At 44.6% G+C, this 19,221-nt stretch overlaps 1 protein-coding gene and 1 pseudogene across 1 annotated transcript in view; one reads left to right on the top strand and one right to left on the bottom strand.

Annotated features, from left to right (window-relative positions):
- Window positions 1-19,221, top strand: part of MAL (mal, T cell differentiation protein (MAL blood group)) — a 292,825-nt gene that overhangs the window by 165,352 nt on the left and 108,252 nt on the right. The window contains exon 3 of the mRNA XM_086926877.1: window positions 11,401-11,532. Coding sequence (XP_086783003.1) covers window positions 11,401-11,532 — 132 coding nt within the window. The remainder of the gene's footprint in view (window positions 1-11,400; window positions 11,533-19,221) is intronic.
- On the bottom strand, window positions 8,460-10,152 carry LOC147708114 (18S ribosomal RNA; annotated as a pseudogene).

The raw sequence follows: 19,221 nt of genomic DNA, 5'->3' as shown, positions 1-19,221 counted from the left end.
AAAAAGTAATAGGGGCAAGGTCAGATAAAATGCTTGGAAGAGTGGCGATATCCTCTAGATTCTCCAAGCCCAATCTATCCTTAAGAATATAATCAATTCTAGAGGAGTGTCCGTGCTTTTTGCTAAAAAAAGTGAAGCCTGGTTCTACGCCCTTCATAGCCCTCCAAGCATCTACCAGTCCGAGCTTGTGGATCATATTGATCATTGCCCGACGCGTACGAGGGGCGGAAGCATGCTGACTATAATTTGACCTATCCTGAAGGAGATTGAGAAGGACATTGAAATCACCACAGATTACTACCGGAGTGATGACATCTACTAATTTGGTCTGTACTCTGAATAGAGAGGCAGGGTCATCGACATTAGGGCCGCAATAGGATACCATGGCAAGCTCGGTCCCCCCAATGGCTGCCTGCACCACGATCCATCTTCCAGATTGGTCTGTTACATGGACTTTATGGTGCCATCAGCTCCCGATCTAATTAGGACCGCCACCCCCTTATTATATACTGTCTGTTCAGTGCAGCAAAACAATTCAACCCATCTATATTTTCCGAAGATAGTCTTACACTCGATATAGCTTAGGTGGGTCTCTTGTAAGAGGCACGCTTGGGCTGAAGATTGTTCTAAATATTTCATAATCAGCCTTTGTCTTCATGGGCATCGGAGCCCGTTGACGTTCCACGAGATAAACCTTATCCTAGTAATTGTCATATTATACAAATTCTTCTTGCCTCACTCCCTTTAGCAGGACACCCCCAAGAGCAACTTACTCATTAAGAGAAAAAAGAATAGAGAAAGAGGACTTATTTTTATATTTTCTCCCACTGCATCCCCACCCATGCTCCCCCTCCCCTCCTCCCAACCTCCCCCCCAAGTGACTCCATCAACCCCTCACACCCTTGGGGAACCCTCCCTTCTCCTCTGAGCATACACCCTTTGGTCAGGAGCCCCCCGCTGTGTGTAACTAAATAATGATTACACAATTAGAAGAGAAATATGTTCTGATCCTGCCAAAACGGCAGCAGCTTTCTACTAAACTATACATTTCCCCTCCATTTTCTGTTTCCTTATTTTATTTTTTTCCCTTGCTTATTAATCCATTTAGAAGTCAAATGCCAGACACACCCTTAATAAATATACCCCGCTCTCGCTTCCGCTCCCACTTCCTTTTCTGATCTTATCTAATAGGGTACTGACTTCCTCTATTTGGTGCAGATTGTACATGTGGTTATTCCACATGATCCAAAGGGATTCAGGGAATCTTAACTGTGTCTTAGCCCCTAACTAATTCAAAGTTACCATCCTCTTGCCCAATTCCCACTGCTTTGTGGCGGTGATATGGGAAACATCAGCACAAATGGAGAATGAGAACCGGCTAGAGAAGGAAGAGCAACTTTAAATGACCAGCTTTCAAGGCCAAAGACAAGATTCTCTCCTTGATAGCATACGTGAGGAAGTTCACCAGGATTTTCCTGGGGTGCTCTTTTCCCAGGTTTCTCCTATATGGATCGCGGTGGACCCTTTGAATATCGGCCATCAAATCCAAATCCACCTCTGAGGAGTCTTTTAAGATAGTTGCTTTCAAAAGAGAGACTACGAAATTCTTAATATCGCCCCCTTCAAGGTCTTCAGGGACATTTAGAATTTTCACATTGTTTTTCCTGGAATGATTTTCAAGGCGCTCAATATCATCCTTCAATTCCCTGTTTTGTTGAACCAACTTGTGCATCGTTGCAGAAGAAGTGCATAAAACGTCCTTAATCTTAGGGATCTCTGCCTCGAGGGCATCCGTTCTCTGCGAGACCTTTTCAACTTTCTGTGCCAGTAGTTCACAAGAGGCCTGAAAAGCAACATGATTGGCTTCTGAGATTGTAAATCTCCTGCCAATATCCTCTTTCAGACCTAACAAGATGTCAGCCAATGTCCCGGGCGCAGTCGATGTCAGGGGGGCGGAAGGCCCGGCCAATTGAGGCCCAGATGCTGTATATGTAAGAACCTCTTCTCCCTTCTCCAGTGCAGTTCTACAGTCTTCTCCCTGATCCGTGCCCTGATTTTCTAATGCCGAAAAACTATATGATAGTTCCACTGAATGATTTACAATTACCTGCTGGTCTTGTGGTGCACTCCCCTCCCCTGTTACATTGCTAAAAGGGCTCGAGAAGGGATGAACAGTGGTGCCAGGAAGGGCAGCAGTAGGAGCGGTAGAGACAGTAGAAACGGTGGCCATAATGATGTTTTTATCTTGCCCCCGGTCGGAGGTGATAGTGGAGAGAAACTTGTAATAGGATTTCAATGATGGCGTAATTTTTAGTTTGGTAGAAGGCCCCCTCTAGCTTTTTTCCTACCTCTTTCCTTACCAGGGGGAGTACTTTCCACAGTGTGACTACCCTTCCCCTGTCTGGTGACAGCCTTAATTTCTATTATTGGGGGGCAAAATTACGAGAGGTTTGGGCGCAACTAAAACAGTATTAGGAACCCTATTGCGTAGGGTGTATCGGCTGACCACAGGCTCAGATGTGAATAATGCAGTGTCGCAGTTCAAGTCGCTGCTAGTAACATTGCAGACTCGCTTCTCCATGCAGTTCTACCGCTTTTTGCTTAAATCAGTCTCAGTCCCAGCTGCTTCAGCTAATAGCTTTAGAGAGACTCCGTCTCCTACACTTTCCAGCCGCTTCTGAGCCACTGCACCCTCACGGCAGACCCTTGAAGAATAAGAAAGCAAGATGAAATCTGAGCCCTGCAAGTCCCCACAAGACCCGCTCAGGGAACCTCCAAGCCTCACCTCGACCTTCGTATCAGAAAACTACAGCTGCGCCGATTTTTCATTGACAAAACACCAGGCTTCGCCCTCTGCCCGGACTCTCTCCACGGCGCTTCCTCGGCCGAGTGTTAATCCAGCAGTGCCTTCAAAATAGTAGAAGACAGACCCCCTGAGGGAAGACTGCCGAAACTGCCGCCTGGGGTTTCTCCGTCTCCATTCCCTAGCAGCGCCCAGAGCACGGAACCACGAAGGCTCCAACACTGCTCCTCCCACGGCGTCACACACCATCAAGTCCGCACCTCACTAGGACGCTCCGGAGAGCAGCAGAAAAGGGGAAAAGCACCGCAGAGCGTATTCTTCACCGTATTTTCACCAAGCAAAGGTGGACATTATTTCGAATATTTTTGGGAAGACGTATTTCAAGATGACATTGTTAGGGGAGAAATGAAGAACTTTACAAGCCGCTAACCACTAACGACGGTTCAGACGCCACACATCAGGGACCTCCGACACGGCAGTTAGCTTCCGGGCGCCATGTTCCTATTTCGCTGTGCTCTCACCTGTGTGGACACTGTTCAGCCCAAACCTGAAAAAAAGGAGGCTCGCCATTCGCTAATCATCTAATTCAGTAAATCAAAGAGTTTGCAAATGCTAGAAGCCTTTTTCAAATGTACTAAACCTATTTAACAATTCAGAGAAGGGTTTCTGAATCTCAACATGCATTTATAAATGCTTTCAGAATCCCTATTTGAAAGGGACGTGCTTTGGGCATCCCCTCCAAACAGCAATTCTGATCCTGATGTCTTAATGTTCTGTGACCACAATCCAAATGCAATATATTTGGACCCCGTCCCTTTTGGTAAACATGAAAAAAGTTTCAGGACTGCTCCCTTCCCTCAGTGAAGCTTTTACAGACTGAAAACATTTTGTTTTAAATGCAGTCTGGTTTCCTTTAATGAAAACAGCTCCACCAACAGAGAAGATATTTCTCTTTTTTTTGTTTAAATATTTTTTTTTAACCCCTTCCGTGCTGCGAACGTCCAACGGTCGTCGCGTGCACTACCTCGCTGGTGCTGCGCACGACCGTTGGACGTCCGAATCCCGTTAGCGCGATCGAACGTCCGCACTGGGGCGGAATGTTCGACGCGCTAAACGGGTTAAATACCTGCTACAATCAACAATCCATACATGTTATACTTGATTCAGTTATTAGGGTAGGGGATAGGTTGACCTTAACACCTAGCAGCCCCTCCCAGAACTTCTCAATCTCAGTGCAAATTCCGCTTAGCTTTTCACAGTGATAAAACATATGCACCAGATTAGCAGGTCCTTCGCGACACCTTGGGAAATTATCGTCATCCCTTCTACCCCAATCAAATAGCTTGGCTGGTGTAAAATATAAATTAAACAGAGTTTTGTAGTGTTGGGCTCTCAAATTCGTGGAGCGAAACAATTCCCCAGCTAATTGCAGTGCTTTATCTAACTCGACATCTGAATCCCCTAATTTCGTCATCCGGGAGGCCTCAACCTTATCCAGGTCATCTTGTATTGTTGACATAAGTGACCTGTAAACCATTTTAATTTTAACTCCCCCTCCTGGTAAATACTCAAGCATATTGATTCTGCCACCTGGGGGGATTCGTGGACTGATACCCGTCAAAGTTCGATAAATTTGGAGAAACTTAGGGGCATATTATCAAGGACCGGTGTTAAAATTATCGCCGTTTTATCGGCAGCAAACTGCTGATAAAACGGCGATAATGGGCTTGATAATACGCCTTTGTTAATTCCCATAGAAGCCCATGTTAACACAAGAACATGGGCTTCTATGGGAATTAACAAGGGCGTATTATCAAGCCCATTATCGCCGTTTTATCAGCAGTTTCCTGCCGATCAAACAGCGATAATTATAACACCGGTCCTTGATAATATGCCCCTTAAAATCTTGATTAGCTGGGACTTCAAATTTCCCATGACTATCATCAAAACTCATCAGGTTATCCCCTTCAAATAGATACCCTATTCTTCTGACTCCTTGCTGCTCCCACTGTCTCCCCAGCCTATCATTGCTAAATTGTGGAAAGATACTGGAGTTCCAGAGGGGTATGTAATAGTTAATTTTTGGGATTGCCATTGTTTTCTGTATTACTTTCCAGACTCCCCAGACACCTTCTAACACCTTATATCGGATTTTGTTATAATAGCGTCTGTCAGTCTTGAGCAGCAGGTGCCCAAAGGCTTCCTTGCCTAAAAGCAATTAAAAAATGGATGGGGGATTTAAATTCGCAAAAAGGGAGTCTGACATATTTGTGGCTGAGTCTAATAATATTGCCATCTGACTAAATAGACAGGACATGTGATAAAATCGAATATTAGGGACTGCCAGCCCTCTCTTATCTTGTGGCAGAGACAAATATTTCATAAACCGTCTAGTTTTCCCATTCTGCCAAATAAAATTCACAAATACTGCCTCTATAGATTTTATCACACCCTCCCCCAACATAAGAGAGATAGTGCGAAAGAGATTCTGGGGCAGATTTACAAGCCCCTTGCGACTCCTTTGCGCCGCCTTTGCATCACTTTTGTGACACAGCGGCGGCGCAAAAGATGGGCCATGGTGCGGGGTATTAATAATGTGACGCATCCGGGAGATGCGTCACGTTGTAAAGCCCTGCACCATAAGGAGGCGTTACTGCGCAAGGGGGGGGGGGGGCGTTCCTGCGCAGGAACGCCTCCTAAAAGTGGCTGAGTGAAATCTGCAAGATTTCACTCAGCCACTTTTAGGCCAATGCTGCGTCAAAACCTTGCGCCTGCTTGAAGCAGGCGTAAGGCTTGAGGCAGCATTGAAAGAATAGGCCCCCCAGAGCATTGCTGGAGCTGCGTCGCGCTTGCGACGCAACTCCAGCACTGCGCCGCCTTTACGGCACAGCTGCGTGCAGCATCTGTGCCATTTTGGCCACATGGTGCACCGCATTGTAAATGCGGCGCATCATGGGTGGCGGAGCTGCGGCACACAATTACTGGCGCATCCCGGCTAATTTGCAGGGATGCGCCAGTAATTGTAAATCTGCCCCACAGTATTTTAGGGAGCATAGTCATCTTGAGCACGTTGGCTCTCCCTATTATAGACAGATGTATGGCGTCTATTCTTTTTTACTCTGCCGCAGTTGAGGTAACAAGCGGGGTAAAATTCTCCTCAATTATTGTATTCATTACAGGGCTTATCCTGACCCAAAGATACACCGCTGAATCCATATATCTTCCATCCTGCCTTGTAATATTGTTGGTACATATTATATGGGTCTTACTTTCATTGAGGAGGTACCCCGAGCAGCGCCCAAATTCCGTATCTATCCCTGTAAGGGCTGTAAGAGCCGTATCTGGTTCTATGGTGGTTATGACCAGGTCATCAGCATAGGCCAACAACTTGGTTTCAAACCCTTTACAGACTACCGGCTTAATATCCTCACACCCTAGTATCCTCCGTACCAGCGGATCAATGTACAGGGCAAACAGGATTGGTGAGCATGGGCACCCCTGTTGTGTCCCCCGTGAAAGATATTTCTCAATTTAAACCAAATCACCCACATGGAGGCTTGATGACCCCAGCATCTTTGTAATTATGGCCAGACTGAGAGGGTAACAAATTGCAACCTGCCTAACAAATATTAATTGAACAGGTGGCTCTGTGACATCCTGTGATTCCGTATTTTGTGAATATACCTATTTGTATAGAGGTCTGCTCAGAAAATACAGTTTGAGTATGAAAAGTTGGTGCACAATTTGAAACCACTTTTTGCGACCCTTACTCCAGCAACCATGGCCCATGTATCACTACCTGTTTAGGGTACTGGCCCAACAATACAAATGAAACATATTGACTCTGCTGTTGATTTTGTGTGGCTTACAGATCAACTATGCATTTACATTCATTAAGGATTTTAGATCATTTTGGAATGAGGAAATGAGGAATACAAGAGGAACACACTTGCTTTGCCTTGGAAGTTAGGATCATTTGTGCTTTACAGAAGTGGAGTTTCAACTGCAGCACCTGGCATGTTTACATTTGTAATTGCTTCCTGTTAAAGTTCAATTACTCCATTTTAGAATATTGTCCTGCCCCTGGGGAAGTGGCAGTCCCTGAAGCTGATATTGGCCATGGGGAGGGAGGCCACATGCTCCCCCTCCTCAAAATTAACAATAAGATATGTCCCCTGGACTTGGTCCACCCGGGAGCTAAAAATAGAAACAAGCGCGGAAAACAGAGCTTGATTTTTTTCCCATTTTTATGCCAATTCACAAATATGCTATTATTTTCACCTTAAAAATGTAAACAAAATGCTTTTTGGCTCAGGCAAAGTCACAGGGAATTCCAGCACCAGGCTGAGGGGGTCCCCATGGTATTCCTATCCTGCCCTCTTTTCTTTTTGTTACCCTTTGGTTTGGGACTTGGCTGAGTCCAAGTCCCAAAATGGCCATAAATACCTTTTTACCAGCCTCCCCCCTTGACCAGTCACCTCAAAACCTTCAAGACAGCAGCTGAAGTGAATGGTAAACTGGTTTTGAACATTTTGTGAGTATTCGTCAAATGGTGCCAAAGTTATTGGCAAAAAATGCTTTTCCTATTGAAACTAGGTCCTAACTATAACTACCTACCTACTGGTGAACGGCATAGCTTGCGGGTCGTGGGGTGGCGTGGGGGCCACAGGGATCTCGCGGGTACCGTTGGGGTCGCAGGGGGGTCCTGCTAAGGAGAAGCAGGGGTTAGAAATGTAAAAAAAAAACTTACCTCGAGGCCGAGTCACATGGCTTTAGTGCTCCTGCTCTCCTGGGTCTGCATCCAAGATCAGGAAGCAGGCGGCTAGGCCCCCTCACCTAAGCCAATCACAATGCTGCAGTGCAGCGTTGTGATTGGCCTGAGTGCCTTGTGACGGTGCCAAGCCAGGGGCTGTAGGGGTGGGCATGTTCCTCATGCAGGCTGTAATGCAGCCTAGACTGCATGAAGAACAGGGAAGTGCATGGGCGGCCCAAGAGGGCCGACCAAACAGTCATTGTGCACTTGAGTGGGCAAACCACTCCGCCCCTGCCCTGCTCTATGAGTAGAGCTGCCTCGCCCAACCTCCTGCCCGCAAAGGAAACATACCATGATATTATGTTATGTTTCCTCTCCTCTCACTGCTTGAAAGCAGTAGGGTGATGTTCCTCCGCCATAGCGGAGGAGCGGCCACTGCCTCCCACCCTTTGAGCACTTCACACTGACTTTGAGGGAAGCACAACATCTCCACAGAATGAAGCTGGAATTCTCTCATGGCCCTATCTCCTTCTCATCCAGGCTGCCCAGCCACCCAAGACAGGCCACTCCTCAGTCACTTGAAATCGAGGTAGGATGGGATTGGACTAGAGAGGATACACTGCAATTTGTTTACCCCTAAGTGCGTTCTGCTTGAGCATGGGCTTCCTTTTGGGAGGGCTATCTCTCACGGGTTGCCCTGCCAAGAGGGCCTAGTGCATCACGTGTCCCTGGTCCCTAATTTGTTGGTTGGGTCCTCCCAAGTGGAGGAGCCCATCCCAAGCCCAGTCCATATCCAGGCACCCAGCAGCCACAGACTGTTCAACTGGCCATGACACACACGGAGAGGGTCAGGCCCTGTGAGGGTTCTGGCTTTCACCGTCAGTCACTTGGACCGCACACCATTAATGATTCTTCCTCAGATTCACCTACAAAAACCTTGTTATGACTTTTACTTCCTCTAGATAGTCAAGTTTGATAATCTTATCCACACTATAGCAGAACACTTGCTGACCCAGAGAGGCCGATCCAAAGCCTTCACTAAACCTTCATATTAATAATAGCAATGTGTGGTGTGTACAAAGGCCAGGGACTTAATCAACGCAAGCTTGTAACCCACACTTATTGGGAATTCCTTGTTTATAAGAAATAATTGCAATTCCCAACCCCTATCACAAACGGGGTTCAACTCATTACAAGAAACATTTGGCAAAGGGTAAATACCCACTGACCCGTTCAGTGTGTTGTGCATGCAGCCCTGGTCACATAAGGGCATCACAATTCACAGATCCATTATTGCTTGATCTTATTTAGCTGAACACCACTTATCCCACCCATCTAACTTAGCTAGTTAGCATGGAGGAGTCTTGTTTGGAATTAACCAGACAATTCACTCCACCAACTAAGAGAGGCCATACACCGCTACCCACACTTGCGAGAAAGAGCTATCAATCTGTAAATCCTTTCGGTGTATGAGCCAGTTGAGGTTTCCTGTGTTTAGTAAAATTAAGTCATATACTCCACTCCTGGTGACCCCCCTCCCTCAATTCCTTCAGTTTCAGCTTTGCAAACTTACACCCCCCCCACCTCCCCACCTCCCCACCCCTAGAAACCAAAGACTTTGAATTTCTCTTGCTGGTCATGGGAATAACCCTGCTGGTTTGCAGTCTGCATTGTTTAAGGTTTGAACTACAACAGTATCTCATTGTCTTTGAACCTTCAAATTTTGTTCTTGAATAATTAAAACATTCTTGGCAGACGTTTTTGCTATGGTTTGTCTTGCACCGGTTGAAGAATTTCACCTCTAGTAACACAGTATGAATGCCCCAAGCTATCCCTCTTAATCATGGCCCCAGTTACTACAAGCAACAAATAGAACTGGAGTACTAATCCATGATTCCTAGATGAAGTACTCAAGCAACCGACCAACTTTGAACACCCTAACTTCTTCTGTCTCCCAGGACATTCATTCTAGAGAATCAAGAGGGCACAGGCTGAGACCGGTGGTAGTTTGACTCAAACCCTACCGCCGGCTCCATCCCATGTTCCTACAACAAACTTTTGAACTGTTGCAACTCTCATACACAGTATTGGAACTAGCACCAGACTTGCCCTCCAATGGATTGTCATTAAACAATTGAAAGTGTACTCATTATAATTACAGGGTGTCGAAAGAGTCCTGTAATTTGCATGCCTGCTGCCTTCCTTGGATGTGGTAGCTGTTTCTCAGGCTCCCTTTCCAGCGTTGACGCTAAATCCTGTTACCTGTTGTTAACATGGTAGGCACAGAATTACCATAGAAAGTTGACATCCAAATGCATTGTGGCCATCACAGGGACGTGCCATCAGCCTGAGGTTCTCTAGAGTCACCAAAGTAGTCTGGTGAACCAGGATTAGTTTTGGTCTGATACAAGCATGCATTCCAGGAACTCATTGCTCATTGGCATATATTAGCTCTTGAATTACCAGTTATTCAAATAAAAGATGGAGCATTCAAAGGAACCATAACTGATTTAATGAGCCATTCACAGTTTGACTGTACACATGCATGGCTTCATATTTGGAACAAGCATATGCTGCTGGCAGAATCAACCAGTTAGCCACACCTGCTGGACAGGAGGAGGAGCCATGTGCTCAAACTGGACCGACCTTCTCATTACATGAGAGTCTGCTTTTAGGGCACCTGCTTGCCTTCAAGCGGCTGGGAACCAGGCAATCGCACAGGCAATAGGCAGGCGCAACCTGCTTCACAACAACAGAAGGGAGAAGTGGGTCAAGGTACCATCTGAGGAGGACACAGGGGTGCCTAGTCCCGGTCTGGGCACCCAAGGAACAATCAGATGTTGAGGAGCTGCACTGGGTGGAGAATGGCAATGGACAGGAGCCTTGTGCTCACACCTGTGCAAAAATTAAACTGAAATAATCATTTCTTCTCAGCTCCTAACTGGGACAAGTGCTAAAAAAGACACAACTGCTATTTACACCCATTTTAAAGTTTTTCTTGGGCCTAAATAAATCTGTGAATGTAGAGCAAAAATGCTTTTGCCACAGAAGCATATGTTTTCATATGATAGATATTCCTATGTTTCCCAGTAGGGCGGGATCAAAGCAGAAAAGTAATTGTATTTTTGCTCTCGGTGGGACTAGACAATCAAGCAATTGAAGACTCATTTGAAACCTAGAAATCTGGGGTTTTCCAATTAACCAAAATGTCAGGGGTAGCGGAAGTGGCATCACATGCCCTTTGACCTTCAATTTCACACAGGCACATGGTTATACATAAACACATTCACACGTACACACACACTCTTTCTCACGTAAATACACACTCACCCACACTCACCCACAAGTACGTACTTAACATACATTTAAAAGCATTTTTTTACTTACCTTAGCTGCCAGGAACGGTCACATTTCAGCTAATTGTACTCCATATTCATTAAACTAATAGTGAATAATGAAACATTATTCGTTATTAGTGGAAAAATAATTTTTAAAGAAAAGTATGAGAGTTGAGGTCCAACCGACGCCCATAAGGATGAGCTGCACTGTGTTACTGCTACTGAGTTTTCCACCTCTGAGCCCAGAAGTCGCAAAGACAGGGGCTATCCAGCGTCATCTGGCAATCCTTAAATGACATCCATAGTTTCCAAAATAAGACATCTGGACCAGATATGTTAGTTTTGTAGACTACTAAAAGTACATTTGAGCATATTGTACTGATCTTGCCTATGACTACTATTCAGAAAACAGTTTTTGATAATTACTCCTTCCACAAATTCCTGTGCTTGTTATAATTGTATAATTATCGGGTAACACCTAAACTCAGTTTTTAATGTTTTTCTAGGATGCTTTCTACCATTCAATTGCTGCTCTGTTTTACTTGAGTGCAGCCGTTTTGCAGGCTTATGCTACTGTGTTAAATGGATCTGGTAGTAACCGGGACTCTAAAATGTATGGAGAAAATGTTGCAGCGGTGGTAAGTGTTTAATTATTGTATAACATTTAATAAGCCATTTATTGCTCTCTTAATAAACTTGCACATCAAATTCGATAAAGACTGTGCTCAAAACAATGAAAATTTTCTAAGATGCACAAATGAAAACAGAGCTGTTGGATTTTCACCCACTCTGCAGGGTCACCCCTAAACTATTCATCTTTACCCTACTGTTTTGTTAACACTTTTTTACTGGTTTTAGAACTGTACACACTTGATTACTGCTAACCAATGCTAAAGTACTTCTGCATCTCCCCTTTAAATTTGATAAAATTGGCTCAAACACAATTGGCAGATTTTAATTATTTGAAAGCCCCTAATAAAGCAGAACTACAGGTATCCGGGGCCTGTAAATTACATTCTACCAGTAGGTCTAGAACAAGCATTGCGCCACTTAAGAAACCTGGTTACACATGTCTCATGCCTTCAATTGCAGCCTGTGTGCACAGTTTTAAACTGCCATTTCAACCTGGCAAAATAAACCTTTTGCTGTGTTGAAATCTTCCTTTTTAATACATGCAAGTCACCCCACGGTACAGTATATTTAAAAAGTTGGGCATGTATTGTTAAGTTTTACATGTTCTGGCAGTGAAGAACTCTTAAATTCATTGTTCACTGCTGAAAAGCCCACCTTCTAGAGGACAGCATTGGGATACTTTATTACATTTAAACAGTGATACCTTTCAATTCAGAGCAGGTAGGAATATCTAGTTTGGTATCTAATGAATTGTAATTTAAAACCTTCTTTAATGGTAAAGTCAGATTTTAAGTCACAATTCTGTCACCTACCATACTGGGACATCACCAAAATCTCTACCTCAGCACACTCACAATGGGTTTTACACTAGATTTTGTGCCCCCAAATTAAATGGGGCCAGGGTAGGGAGGAAGTAAATTCCAGATACCTCTGTAGGGAGAAGTTTCTTCCACTTCAAAGCTATCAAAAGGTAGAGATATTGGACACAGATCTTAAGTACACATCTGGGCCTGGACCTGTGGAAGACTTGGGTGAAGTATTGTTGTGCTGCTCTGCTGCAAAAATACTACAAATTTGCTGGCCTGCTGTCTGATTAAAAAGGACTGAACCTGCATCTTGAGCCCAGGACGACCAGGGTGCCTTCAAGGGCTAGTTGGCTGGCCTCATGATCAGAGCCTCTGGGACCGAAAAGACTCCAACCACCTTGACCCCAGCACATGGACTCAGTCTGCTGTGAGTGCTGCCACCCAAGTAATGCCACCCAACTCTCATACCCTTGGAAGTGGGCCTGGGGTGCGCATCCAGCCAAGCTGTTGTACTCATAGGACTGATGCAGTACAATGCACCACCTTGTAACTTTGTATTGGAACACCACTTTGTGACTCATCGCAATGCATCCTCAGCATAGGACCTTGCATCACATCCACACATCACACCGGAACTGCCTCTAAATGAAGCAACCTTGACACAGTACCTCCAACCACATCCTCCCAGCTCCCTGGAACCACTTCTGTGTGGCGCATCCTCGATACGGGACCTCTTAACGCTCCAAAACCAGGATTTAAGGTACTTTGTTCAGTAGTCCGAAATAGATCCCTGTGTCAAGCATGTGCTGCATCATGGCCGCTCTGAACTTGTGAATTTGACTCAGTCCGGCACGATCCGATAACAGCAAATGTCACTTCACTTGTGCTTTTAGGCACTATTTTTAATTAAACCTTTAAAGTTGCATATCTCGCTTATGGGTTTGCCCATCGTGGTGCAGCACAGAGTCCGGTGGAAGTCGGTGATGCAGCTGAGACACCTCGTCCGCATTTAATTTTGAACTGTCCCACTATGAACTGAATAATCCTGGACTGCAGGGTGGCCTGGGTGTGCATGGCTAATTCCTGTACCACTGAGGAGTGGTGGGAGGACCGCCGGAGTAAGGGATGAATCTGGGCCTTTCTGAGGCTTCTTCTTGCCCTTATGGAGATTCTGGGTCTTGGCGAGAAATATAGGATATTGAACCACGACATGAGACACCGATGTGGCATGAGCAAGGAGATTGTGGCTATAGAGCTCGGGTGGGCAGGTAGACTACAGTTCCAAGCCCCCCCATGACAGTCAGAGGTCAGACCTGGATTGCAACGACTAGTGAGATGAAGTGGCGACCACATCGAGACTGAGGGAAATGGAATTGCAAATTGTGGGTCTCCAGTCAACAATGAAGTGACTTGAAGATCAGGTCCAGAGCTTAAAAATACAGCATGCGATTGTTACAGACTGGTTGGAGTACCAGGAAGGAAGGTCCAGGAGAAATGAAATAAGTGTGGTGGAGGTCCAAGAGGGGGAGGAGGGGCCTAGTGTTGACCTCTTCCTGGATGATCTGATATTGAACACACTCCGCCCCAAGCAAATTTCTATGTTTTTTTCCATTGAGAAAGGACATCGGACGCTTGGCCCCCGACCGAGGCCAGGTGCCCCCCACATACTAATGTAGCCTGGATATTCAACTATAGGTACCAGGATCAATCATTCAGGTGGGCTGGGTCCATGGAAACTTGCAGATGTAGAACGCAAGTGTGAGATTCTTTCCTGTCTTTACTTTGCAGGTACAGAGGCAGAAACGCAGACTTGAGGAAGTCAAGATGGAGCTACTGGACATGGAGATTAAGTATATGATTCTCTGCCCAGCCAAATTGATTCTCTGCCCAGACAAATTGAAAGTTATTTCAGAAGGCAAGACTTGCCATTTTGCTTCCCCCAAAGAGGCTTGGGACTGGATTGAGGGCTGGTGCACAGTGTTCTGGAGGGGTGCGAGAGACTCCAAAAGCAGGCATCAGGAGACAGACACAGAAACAAGGTGCTCTGCCTCGCCTAATAGATGGCAGCCTGAAGACCTTGCGCGAGACGCGTGAGCATGATATATGCAGAGACATAGTGTTACAGTTCTTATTAATAATATGAAGGGATGATGGGAGCTTTGCTGTGGCGATGGGGGTTTGGGGGTGGAGCCTCAGAGGGGAGTACACAGCCCATCGGGAAAGGTTACTTATCATGAGAGATGTTGGTGTTGAATGTCTGTCACATATGTAGGGATCACACAGAGTAGGCATATGACTCTGTATTGCCACTGGATTGACGAGGACAGCTCACCCATTTCTTTGAATGTCTAATTTGAGGAGACAAGTACTCTGCAAGTTGGGAAGGGGGGCAGTTGTAAGCTCATGATGTAGGGCTGCAGGGAGGGGGTAGATCGGGATTTGCTAATTATAAGCAGATTTTTGTTGTTGTTCTCCAAGCAATTTCCCCTATTGCATGCAGTATGGATGGGGAGTATGGATGGGGACACAGAGCTCCAATGAACTTTTTTTGTTATTCTCGTCAACGTTGATATGCATGTCTGCCCCTTGTGGGACCGCACACACGAGGGCAAAAGTGGCAGACAAGGGACAGGGTGGAGGGGTACGGACGCAGGATGAGGGGGCAGCTAAAGATTTATGGCTGATCAGCAAAAAAGCAGGTTAGATATCTGGACCTCGAATGTTAATTGTCTGGAAAATAAGATCAAACAAACCCTTGTCCTTCAATATCTCCGTTAAGCATGCCCCAGACTTGATCCTGGTCCAGGAAACACACTTGCAGGGAACCAGTATAATGCTCTGGATAGATTCAGCTATAAATTAGTGGCACACCCTGGATACACTACCGACTCTTGGGGGCTGGGAATCATATTCAAGCAATCAATGCCTGTCACGATCCAACGTACATGGAAAGAACCCAGTTACTGCTGTGTGGCTGCGTCTGAAACCTGGGAAGTGTATACACTTAATATTGGTTCACTATATGTCCCCTCCTGCTTACATAATACTACTCTCCCAGACGTTAGCGCTATGTTACTAAATATCCCTGATGGTATTTGGATCTTCGGGGGGTGACATGAACGCGGTTTTATAGCTGGGAATGGGCAGGGCAACTAAGGTGGTCCATATTAGACAAGTGGGGCCACTTGGGACCATTCTTGGAGAAAAAGAGGGTGGTGGATCTTTGGCGCCTGTAACACTCGCAGCTTCGGCAATACACATATCTCAACCCGTCACATGGGAGTCTTTCTCGCATTGATTACATATGTACGCATCATAGTGTGGTGGGTGATTTCCAAGAGGTGACAATATATGCAAAGAGCATTTCAGATCCATTCCCGCTTGCGTGCTACCTCAAAGAAAAAGAGCTCACAGAGAAAGCAAGGGAGCTTGTGGAATTGTACTTTATAGAAAATTAAGGGATGGTAGTCTCCGTAGGTGTCCTGTTTGAGGCTTTCAAGATGGTTCTGAGAGGGCAGGCTTAAGCACTGAAGGGGCGGGGGGTCAAGAAGGAGAATAGGCTTCAATATGTGGCTACCAAGAAAGATATAATGCAACTGGAGACCAGGGTTGTGATGGAGGGAACGTCGGAGCAATGACATCAACTACGACTAACGCAACATGATTTAAGGGCGCCAGAGGAGCAACAAGCATGCAAACATGCACTTGAGATACGAATCATTATTACAGTGACAATAAGGCCAAAATGCTGCTAGTGTGGCTGGGACAATGGGATCGAGAAAGATCCTGCGTGCTGATGATAACTGATCAGGAAGGGAAGCTTCAGACAACTAATGCCACCATTGCAGACACGTTTGCTATGTATTATGAGGAACTATATTGTTCTACCACGACCAGGCCGGCCACCAATTGTGCAGAGCTCCTTGGGGGCATGTTGATGGAAAGGCTGAGTTAAAAGGGGAGGGATGCACTAGAGGCAGATCTTATTGAGGGAGAACTCACAAATGCGAGAAGAGATTTACAGTCTGGGAAGGTAGGAGGGTTGAATGTCCCTTCTACAGAATTATATAAAGGACTTGCCGCCAAGATAGCCCACATATGCTGGGCATTTTTTGTGAAGCACGGATAGTGGGCTGTTTGCCACAGGACCAAAGGACATCCATGATCGTAGCTCTTCATAAGAAAGACAAGCCAACGGCAGAATGCGGATCGCATAGGCCTATGTCTCTGCTTAATGTTGAGATAAAGGTGTTGGCGACCAAGTTGCGTACAGTCATAACATCGAGTGTGCATTCGGACCATTCAGGATTTATGCTCCAGAGGAGCACCCATCTGAACTTCTGTCCCCTGTATGATATTTTGTCACTTATAAGCCACTCAAGTTCAGGCCCGGCAGTGGGAATGTCACTAGATGCTAAGATGGCGTTTGATAGTATTGAATGGGAAAACCTATTTGCTCTCCTGGTGTGGATTGGCTTTGGCCCAAAATCCTGTGATGGGGTTCTCCTCCTATATCAAGACCCATTGGCAAGGGTGCGAGTCAATGAAATGGTTTCTCCAGTTTTTCCCTTGCAGAACGGTATGAGGCAGGGCTGTCCCCTTTCTCCCAAGCTCTTTGCCCTGGAGCCACTTGCCATAGGGATCAGGCAAGACCTGCTGCTACGGGGGATACCTTGCGTAGGTAACTGGGAGGAGCGCATATCTTTATATGCAGACAATATTATCTTATATTTGACAAACCCAACTTCCTCTATGCATAAGGGTACTACATATTTTATATCTATTTGGCAGATATTCAGGCTACTGTATTAATTGGTCAAAGTTGCTGATCTTTCCCCTGGTGGAGGACTCAGTAGGGCTCCCTTGGCACTGGTTGTGCGGACGGGTTTCCGCTAATTGGGGGTATATATATATATATATATATATATATATATATATATTACCTACTGGCGGTCGCCAGTAGGTATATATAGTTAGGATTTTTTCTCTATGTAACTTTTGAAAATTCTATGTCTAATAACTTTGGCGTTTGTGGACGGAATCGGCTGAAATTTTCAGGAAAATGGCACATTTTGTTTGTGAGCAGCCCCTGAAAATTTGGGGGGGTTTTCGTCAAGGGGGGGGGGAGAAAAAAGGGGGGTCCCAAAACGCGCTTTTAACATTGAGTTTTCCATAGGGCGTTTGGCCTCACTTTTAGCTCGAACGGCTGAATGGATTTGCACAAAACTTGGAAAAATTGTAGGGACTGGTAGCCCGATGTGCCTTTGCTGGGTCTCAATATATGTGCTCCAGTGGATTTTGAGAAATTAACGTTTTAAAAAATGTATATATCTGTGACAGCGTCCCGCGTAGCGCTCCCGTTCGCGTACTTTTCGCGTAACGGAGCTTTGCGAAGCGAAGCTGATTGGCTCTCCGGTGTCTGTAAACATTCTAAACAGTCCGTAGCGGCCGCCATCTTGTCTCTCGGTAGGATCGAGAGACAAGAGGAGGCCAAAGCGAAGGGGCAAATGACTATAAGGGGGCATAGTAGATCCTCCCTGACCCCCTACGATTGATGTGGAGGCTTTAAAAGGGCCCGCGGGGCAAAAAAAAAAAAAAAAAATTTTTTTTTTGTGGGGTTCACCCGGTACGCGTACCGGAAAGCGGTCTGGGGACCGTACTATAAGGAAACAAGAATGATTGACTTTTAACTTATTGTATGTTTATTGATTGTTCGTTTTGTTGTTTTTTTTTGTTTTTTTTTATTTACGTAGCAACATGTAGGTACCAATGCAGAGTCTAAAAATCAATAAACGTTGTCTCCTTTGTAGATATCTTGCATGTTGTTACAGAAGTTATTGTGGTATATGGAATTCATACCATAGTCTGTCAGGAAAGCCGAAACAACATGGAGGCAGGAGATGATAAAGAGATGTTAAATACACATTGGAGATAATATAGTGGAAGAAAGGAAGTAACTATGAGCAAACTTAGTATGTAACACAAAAAAGTTGCACAGTATATTTAAAGTCTGATTTCACGTTATAATCAATTTGCTACTAGTTTACAATATACACATAAAAATGAATAATGTGTCAAACAATTTTTGAATTATGAAATAAAAATTTATTATTCTGATTCTTTCTCAAAATTTAAAAGAAATTCTAAAAAATCATTATCATTTTTTTTGTCATTTTCCAGTAGAAAATCTACTGCTTCCACACATTGCAGAAGTTCATTGTTCAGTGAATCGTCATAGAATTGATGGTCAATTTCCGACTCGTTTTTTGTTCCTGCTTCAATTTTCAAGTTATTTTCCTGTTGTCCTTCCATTTTGTATGCTGAAAAATGATTTTTTTTAAAATATATCAGTACAGATAGGGCACTGTTGGGTTTCAGTACAGACAGGCAGTTTGGTTATTTAAACAGTGATTTTTTCGTTGGGCAGTGTATGGTATCAAACTGGAAGTAGAAATATGAAGAAAATTATCAAATAAACTCTTAGTCAATTCTGAATTATACAAGACAAGTCTAACTCCATCCATAACTAAAACAGTGAAGTCTATTTTATTCTATAAGTATTACAGAGTGATAGAATATAACTATCAGAAAATGTTTTCCTAATTAGCTTACAGTAGAGAACATACTTCAGTTTTTTAAATAATATGTTACCTTTTAAAAACAACTTGAAGTTATCAGTTGAAATTTAGTGGATATGCACTTCAAGAAGTAGTAGTCAAAATGGCTGTGTTTCTCTCTCTTTCTTTATATATATTCAGGTACATAACCAATCAAATGTCATGATATAATAGTAGAAATTGAAAGTAATATTTTAATTGGTGGTCAATTCCAACACTTCCGATATGTTTTGTGAAGTAATTTACCTCAGGGATTTTAGAGAGTTCTACA

This window comes from Lissotriton vulgaris, chromosome 6 (genome assembly GCF_964263255.1).
Source record: "Lissotriton vulgaris chromosome 6, aLisVul1.2, whole genome shotgun sequence".
Classification (NCBI taxonomy): domain Eukaryota; kingdom Metazoa; phylum Chordata; class Amphibia; order Caudata; family Salamandridae; genus Lissotriton; species Lissotriton vulgaris.
This window is presented reverse-complemented; position numbering and strand designations above follow the sequence as displayed.